This window comes from Juglans microcarpa x Juglans regia, chromosome 5D (genome assembly GCF_004785595.1).
Source record: "Juglans microcarpa x Juglans regia isolate MS1-56 chromosome 5D, Jm3101_v1.0, whole genome shotgun sequence".
Taxonomy (NCBI): Eukaryota; Viridiplantae; Streptophyta; class Magnoliopsida; order Fagales; family Juglandaceae; genus Juglans; species Juglans microcarpa x Juglans regia.
The window spans coordinates 17,763,954-17,772,772 of record NC_054602.1 but is presented as its reverse complement, the minus strand read 5'-3'; the positions used below and the strand labels follow the sequence as shown (position 1 = coordinate 17,772,772).

The 8,819-nt window shown below is 38.0% G+C and overlaps 1 protein-coding gene across 1 annotated transcript; it reads right to left on the bottom strand.

Moving 5' to 3' along the window:
• Positions 1-214: 214 nt before the first annotated feature.
• On the bottom strand, positions 215-946 carry LOC121265753. The gene is made up of 2 exons (XM_041169428.1): positions 708-946; positions 215-554 (listed from the first exon to the last, which is right to left on the bottom strand). Exons 1-2 carry the CDS (start codon positions 944-946, stop codon positions 215-217), a joined length of 579 nt encoding a protein of 192 aa, XP_041025362.1.
• Positions 947-8,819: the final 7,873 nt, after the last annotated feature.

Genomic DNA, 8,819 nt, shown 5'->3' with positions numbered 1-8,819 from the left:
GGCAGAGGTGAGCCCCTAAAAAATCCCATACTGCCTCCATCAAGTCAGCCTTCACCAAAGACTAGCAATGCTGAAAAAAACCAGATCCGAAACCATCGGGACCTGGACTACTAGCCATTGGGATAGAAAACAAAGCATCCTTGATCTCTTTCTCAGAAGGAACGCAACACATAAGGTGATTCTCCTCTCCCGTCACCTCTGCTTGAAGGAATTGCTAAAAATGTACCACTGCTGCATCATGTATTTCTTCCGGAGAAGATAAAACACGTCCATCACTCAACTGCATTTTTGTTACCATTCTCGCCCTCCTAACTTGCATTGCTTTGAAAAATGAAGAATTAATCTCACCATGATCAATCCAAACATTTTTAACTTGCTGTGCAATGCGAAGTTCCTCCCCTTTTTGCCAAATAGAGAGCTCAAGTCTAGATGCCAAAACATCATTTTCAACATCCTCAGAAAACCCTTCCTGAAGACTTACTTCCCCTTCCTCAACACGTGCCTCCAAACGTTTAATATGTGCCCCCGTCCATCCAAAAACATCACTGTTCCAACTACATAGCACTACTTTAAGTCATTTTAATTTTGAAGCAATCTTCCAGAGTCCCGAACCTCCTGTACTCTCCTGCCAAACAGAACACACGCACCTCCAAAAATCTTCATGCAAAATCCACATCTATTGGAACTTGAAAGAGCTCGGGCCATACTGCAAAACAGGATCCACCAAGCCAAGGAGCATTGGAGCATGATCAGATGACTGACGATCCAAGCACTTAAGAGAAACCGAGGGAAATAGCTCTAGACAGCACAAGTTACAGAGTGCTCTGTCCAATCTAGCCCAACTGCGCACCATCTCGCTCTGGCCATTGCACCATGAGAACTTATTTCCCCTGAAAGAAATCTCCATCAGACCCCCAGCATCTATGAAGTTACAAAAATCCTCCATTGCACACGGCAACCTAGGACAGCCTCGTCGCCTCGCATCATCTTCACGAATCACATTGAATCACCGATTACAACTCATGGTGAACTCAAAGAACTGAACTGAAGAAGCTCAGCCCAAAGATTCTGTCTCTCCAAGTACCTACACTTTGCATAAACAAAAGACATTGCCCTAGAAGAATTTAATAACAAAGTGACCTACTGATTAGAGACCCCCAGCACATCAACCTGTATCTTCGCAGCCCAGAACACCCATAACTTGCCTGCTTGAGCACCATTAGAAAAACAACCATCAAAACCTAGTAACTGTTGCTAGCGTGACAATTGATTATCCTCACGAAACGGCTCTGCCAAAACTAACATCTTTGGTTTATGAAACTTCAATAACGATCAAAGTCTTTTTTTCGAGGAACCAAGCCCTCGAGCATTCTAGAACAAGATCGTATTAATCATAAATTCAAGTGGGAGGGCTTGCTAGGAGCCCGGGATGAACTTCTAGTGACCTTCCTCTGTGCCCTTCCTTAATTGTTATCTCTGTGTCTGAATGACCATCCTTCTCCTTCCCTAGATGAGGAAGCACCCCCTTATCATCCGACACAAACACATTTTCCTTTTCCCCTGCAAAGACTGCTGCCTGCAGACCAACCTCCACCAACTCTCCCTCTTCAATAATAGGTTGCTCAGATACCTCCACATCCTCCGTACCATCCCCCACGCTAGCCCCTAAAGGTAGCACCAAAAATGCACCACTGTTCACTAACTGTGCACAAACAAACTTGGAAACCTCCAACATTCCTTTATTCTGGGCCCCATTAGTCTCCCCATGCAACAAAATTCTATCCACGAACGTACTCAAAAACATTGCATTATTCTCACCCTGCACTACGTGCATTGCTAGCACGTCGACAGCCTTTGTTTCAACTCCTAACACTGTCGTCTCCTCCCTCTGATCAACTCATTGTTTGGCTTTCCATCCATTCTGCCATCCCTGGCCAACTCATTGTTTACTGGCGGATCAGATTATTTTGCAACCCAAGCACTATCCGGCTTAACCCTCGCTTTCTTTTTCTTATCCTTCACCACCTGCTGTGATGCTTTGCAAGTAATTAGATTATGCCCTTGCACCTTACAGTGTAAACAAAAGGCAGGCAAGGTCTCATAAACAACCCCCTGACAAATACTCTTCGGATTCTTAGGCGTGCCAATCCAAAAGGACTTAATTGGCTCCTGAGCAATATTCATCAAGACACAAACCCTAGCACCATTAGTCCTCGTAGCACATCTTGTTGCATTATCTCTTCTCAAATACATTCCAATCTACGTTGTTATACTCTTAAGAAAGGCCTCGTGATAATAATTTGGTGGCAGACCAGAAAACATTAACCATACCGGGAGTAAAGTCGGCTCCGATTCCTGAGTAAACTCCGTCGTCCATTGGAATAAATGATAAGCAACACCATCCACATCATAGCTCTCTCTAGAGACAGCCTTAAGGAAATCCTACTCAGTCGAGAATCGAACGAAAACATTTTGAGGCCTCATCATCGCAGACACCATTGGCTGGTTAGAAAAGCCCCAACGCTAATGAATAAACACATAAATTCTATCCATCAATGGTCTTTGTCTAATAAACTTTAGAACAATGGAAAACCTAAATGGCTCAGCAGATTTTTCCAGTTCCTCCTTCAAAAACTGTGCTTAAACTTCTTCGTCTAACATTTTCGACTGCAACGAAACAATTACATCAGGGATGGCCTGAGGAGACTTCGAAACCAGCTCTGAAAAAGTCCTAGCCCTCCCCACCGACATCAAGGGGTCGTGGAATCCCCCGACGGCAACCATACTTAGTGACCACAAGACAAGCCCTAGCAGAGCGTTTTTGGTTTTGTTTTTCTTAAAAGCTTGAATCTTTTGCTTAAAAACTTTTATGTTTTGTGAAGTAGATTTTTTTTTTTTATGTTTTAAGCATATTTTTAAGCTTAGTTTATAAGGATCTTTGATGCAATATTTTGGTTTGAGCATAAATTTTGTAGTTGGATAAAATTGCAACAAAATCAAGAGATATGGCCTTTAGAGTGTTTCGGCCTTATGGGGTTTTCATAGTTGTGATTGGTTTTAAATTTTTCTAATTAGATATTTGAGTTTAGGATACAATTTACAAAAGGAATATAAATTTGGGTAATTTTTGGAGTTAGGATACGAAATTCTTAAGTTAGGGGTAAAATAGTCATTTTTCCACATGTATAGGATAAAATGTTTTAAGATAACATTTTTCAAGTTTCTAAGTTATTAGTGCTAAACTTTCTAACATTTAGAATCCATACTTACTATTTCTCGTGTTTCATGCTTAATATAAGATTACTATGTATGTGTGATTGGTAAGTGAACTATTGTTTATGTACCTATGTTATCATATATCTCATGTCACTACATATTTATCTGTTACACTTGATATTCTATCAGGAAATATTTATCTATTGCACGATATATTCTATCACATAGTATTTATCTGTTATATATTATATTTTGTCACGTAATGTTTATCTATCATACGTAATGTTGAGTTTCAAGTTCAGTCCATGCTCTATTTAAGTCATGTCAGTTCATGCTATATTATATGTCAAGTCACGTCATACTTATTTATAATTATGATTATGCATTCATGCATTTACTACTAAGCTTGAATTCGTAATCTATATCTTAAGTTTCCTATTAACTTGGTGAAATTTGTCCAAATTTCTCCGGAGTAGTCCTAATAACCATTTCCCTCAGAATGGTAGAGCATGTGCCAGAATCAGGAGATGCGATAGATGATCGATTGAAGGCAGTCAACTAGATAGCTATGACACTATGCAGAGCACATCACTTCGATGATCCATTTCCACGATAGTATTATGACATCCTTGACCGAGTTGCATAAACTACTCAATGGATTAGCCTTATAATTACCATAGTTTTGCATGTACTTAGCGAGCTCTGTCTCCAATACTAATTAGGTTACAAACATGTTGGTCAAATACTATAATACTAATTATGTTACAAACATGTTGGACAATACTAGTTATATTGTGAATGTCATAAAGTATATTTATGTTTTTGGGATACATTACTTATGTTATATAGTAATGCTCAATGAAAAAAACCATCCGTTGCGAATATTGCATATTGTTAGCTACATGCTAGGTGCATTACATCTTTATCTACATGAACAGAGGCAGGTAACCTTGTGTTGCATGTCATGAACGGGGCTAGGTAACCTTGTATTGCATCTTCTATCAAATCCCAAATGGAATTTTGAGACGTCACATTGGTTCTAGATCTCTGTACTCCTATCTCTTATAGCAAACTATACACACATGAATCAACACATAAAACCGAAACAATGACATGAAGTTCTCTTGTATAGCATAAACTCTCTCTTCAGCTCTACTAAGTCAAGACCAATTACAAGATATCTGGTCTCTTTGTTTTCTTTTGAACTGTAATATTTTTCTTTGAAACAAAATAATATAAATTGGGAAAAACACATGAGTTTACGATGTAAAATTAAAACATCAAAATTTGTATTATAATTTATCGAGATCATAGAATATCTACAACATGTCGCTCTGATATCACATGTTAAAGGGATGTGTACTGGTGATATGTGGCATAGCATGGATTGAAGGGAGTAGACATGGAGTGTACTTTGTGTGGCATAGTATGATGTGATGGGAGTACATGTGGCGAGCTTTCTGTGTGGTGAAGTCATGATACACTGGATGACGTGTCACAAAGGGTTGGATGGTTGCGTAGTTGAGAAGTGTGGAGTGTCAGGAACTATGAAACAGTGTCCCAAAGTAGTTGTGATGTAGCCTGTAGTCCGAGATTACACGTGTCACCGTGTAGTTGAGTTATGACTGGGAGTAAGTGTGGAGTGACCAAGTGGAGTAACAGTGACGTAGTGAGAGCATGATGGAGGAATGTCACGAAGTGACATGGCTAAGTGAGAAGTCATGCTTGTGATGAGTGATGATTTAGTGTAAGAATGATGTAGCGAGAACGTGACAGGATGTCACAATGTGACAGGAGTATATGAGCAACTGTACTCATGATGCGTTAGGAGTTGGCGTAGAAGTGATGTAACGGGATGCCAGGTGACGTGACAAGGTCATGGTGTAGCTTAGGAGTAGTCTCGAGCTATATGACGTGACGTATGGTGTAGTTGTGAATGGAGTCTTGTTGTGCCAAGTGTTGGGATGAACTTGTAATGGGACGGCAAGTAGGAAGAGTTTGGCCAACTGAGTAAGAAAAGCTTGGTATCGGACTATAATGCTTGTTTATACAAGTAGGTGATCAATATATTATATGTTGATCTTTAGTGATGAGAAGGTAGGGTACATGTGTAATCTGGTGAGACATGTGCGCCGGATGGATTTACCATATGTAATGGGTAATCTGTCTTAAGCATAGGTATACGATGTTGAGTCTCAAAGTTAGCTTAGAGTAGAGTGATATGCATGGATGAGGATGATGATGACGATGAGGAAGCGTAAGCTCGAATGTAGGAAGTGACGTATGTATCGTCTAGGATTGGGATGAGTGACTTAGTCGGTCTGAGTCATGCATCGGGATGAGATTAATAAGAAGAATAAGATGAAGGTCTTAGTATCTTAACCCTAAGGTGCATCATGGAGGTTCACTTCAAAAGATAAGACCTCGAAGTAGAACGTTGAGTTTGAAAAAGGTGACCTTAAGAATGTCACATAAAGAGGAAACGTGTTAAAGGAAAGTATAGAAGACAGAGATAGAAGGAGAGTGTGTCTCAGTGAGGAAAAGTCTAAGTGAAGTGTAGTTTATGTTTTTTAAGTTTAGTTGCTTATGCACTAGATAGAGAATGACGCTAAGATTACGTGTATGCATGCAGGTTGCCATTTGACACGCACTTGAATGGATTGCATGATATGAGAATAACATGGAGTTCATGTAAGTATTATGTTCATACTCTTCTAGAGTTTTCTGAAATGATATGAAATGAAAACGAAATGGTTTTCCTTATATGATGCTTTACGAAATGACATGAACAAAGTTTTACGAAAGTATGCTAAGTATAAGTATTCAACGGTATATGTATGTAATGGCCCTTCTTGGTAGCCCCTTTTTATGCAACCCAAGTATTAAGTGTATGCATTTGAATGGATGACTATACGTAGTATTTATTGTATGTATTGTAATGAAATGAGAAGTGAATCTTATGTCTTATGCTTTAAGCGAAGCTTTAAATGATGCGAAGAAAGTATTTTAAATGTCCCTATGAACTGGTGCTTGAAGGATGCCATGAACTGATATTTTAAATGATGTCTTAAAAGATAATGTTTAATAAGCTCATGCTTTTAAATGAAGTTTTTCCATAAATGAACTGTTGACTAAAAAGATTGAACAGAAATGACTGAAAGGAATGAATGAAAAGGAAATGACTGAAATGAATGAATGTTTTAATGTATGAAAATATGTAATGGTCATGATTGAATGGATGATGGTACCAAAGGACTGGGCCAATTGCAATGCCGGGTAAATAGTACTGGTAGTGCACCCAGTCCCACCCCTTGACTGAAAGAAATTTCCAACTTGTGGCCAGCGGCAGAATCCAGATCCAAAGGAAGACTGCTAACCCTAACACACAGGGCGTAACAGTATGCATCGGCCAAAGGAAAGTGATAAGAAAGAATGTATGCATGCATTGAGTTCTTTAAAAAATGAAGGCACGTGGTGGGAGAATTGTTTTATGAATAGAAAACCCATTTTTAAGAAAAATCCTGCCTAGTGATGTTTTCAAAATGAATGTATATCTTATGTATGTAAGGTATGTATAAAGTTATGAATGTGTGAATGAAAACCTATATTAATATATTTTTACTGTATGAAATAATACTTACTGATTATTTGACTCATTTTAGTTTTTATGTATGCCCTCACCCTTAAGAACTAAATAAGCAGAACGTGTCAGGACGGACATGGCCTAAGCGGAAGAGTACATAAGTCTAGACATGAGAGTTTTAAATGTATGAGAGATCTTTTTATTTTAAGTTTGATGTTTTCCGTTATAAACCTCTTTTATTCTCAAAGCACATTTTATATTATTACATAGTCTTGCACCCTGGATATGGAAATAAAAAGTTTTAAAAAGATATGTAATTCCCATCTCATTTTCTAAAAATTTCCACCACAAGGACGGGGTGTTACAAAATTACACTAGGCATCACAAAGTGGGCATGCCCAGGCGGCATAGTAGCACCGCTCATTATAGTATCTGTATTTATAATTAGAAGAACACTACTACACCTCCTCAATTTGTCTCCTCATTTTAACTTCTCATACATTTAATTTTTTTTTAAATTTCGTTTCTCTTTAACGGTTAAGGAAGGAATTATTAGTGTATTTATATATTTTTTTTATTTTTTAAAAAATATTTTTAAAAAAAAGTATAACTTGTATTAGGGAACATAATGAACATGAACAGTCACCTGCAAGTGAGAATAATACCGCTCATTCATGGTAGCTAGGAAGAACTTAATTTGTTTCTAATTAACGTCGTGTCAATGCTTCAAATCATGCACCGGTGCGGGCATGCATGTATGACCCACGTTTTATTCCTCATGTCTCCTAATCTCGATAAAAACAAAAAAATAAAAAAGCAGCTTTGAAATTGAGTGTATTTCCGGTACTCTACTCCCCATTTCTAAGTCACGTGAATGTAGTGTACTTTTGGCCGACAAAAATGACCGACGGCCAATTATACTAAAGTCCTCTTTATCTCCTTCATTTTCTTTCAAAATTGATAATTGTAATCTCCATTGGACGTAATAGCTTCTCCGTTCTCTGGTCAATTTTTGTACTCATTACAACAAAATTTAGTTTTTGAGATGAAATAAAAATCGTTTCAAAAAATGAGATATAGAATTGAAATTCAGAGTTCATTCCAAAAAAAGATTGAAACATGTTGTTGGATGATAAATTTCATTCCTAATAAATAATAGTTCGAACATGGTAAAGAAACTAACGGGTTAAGTGTGAGAAATTGATTTTCTTCTCAAACATGTATATCATCAATGTTCGAACGTGGATAACAACACTCGAGCGGTTATTTTTCATTCGAATGGTACAAACGCTAACATTAATTTTAATTAAAGAATATATAATAGAAATCAACAATTAATTTATAAAAAAAGATTTATTTCATAATTAATTAAATTTACCAAACATCAAATATTGTCCATACTAAAAATAAAAGAAAATATAAATTAAAAATACAAAATACTAAGATCCTAACTCTTTACACACATCTTCGACTGAAGCTAGGTGTGTCTCTAGCTGTGTCAGTCAAGTACAGATCATGACCTGAGTCTCAGACATGAGATCAATCTCTGTACATAAGTTGGAGAAGGCAGTTCGGATTTCCGTACGCACTGCAGTGACCATCTTTGAAGTCTGTGTGTGGATCTTTGCATGCACTATATCAGCAATCTGATCAGTAACAATGTGTGATGCCTCAGATTGTGTGGATGTTTCAATAACCGATACTCCATGATCTGTCGGGTGTGCATCTCCAGCTTGAGTATTGACAGGCTCATCCCTAGGAGCACGATGATGAAGTCTCGAGTGCATCGTGCCCCTTGATAGGGTGGAGGAGTTGATCAGTCCAATCGGCTCCCGGACACGCTTGACAATATTTGGCAAGACCCTAGCGTGTAGCAGAAATTGTGTGATGAAGATCAAATATCTATTGTAATGTAGGAAGCCTCTGATCGAATCCTACTGAATATATAGTCCACTAGGTTGATAGGCACCATACGAGCGACGCGTACCATAAAACTTCTTCCGATTAATGCCAACCTCTG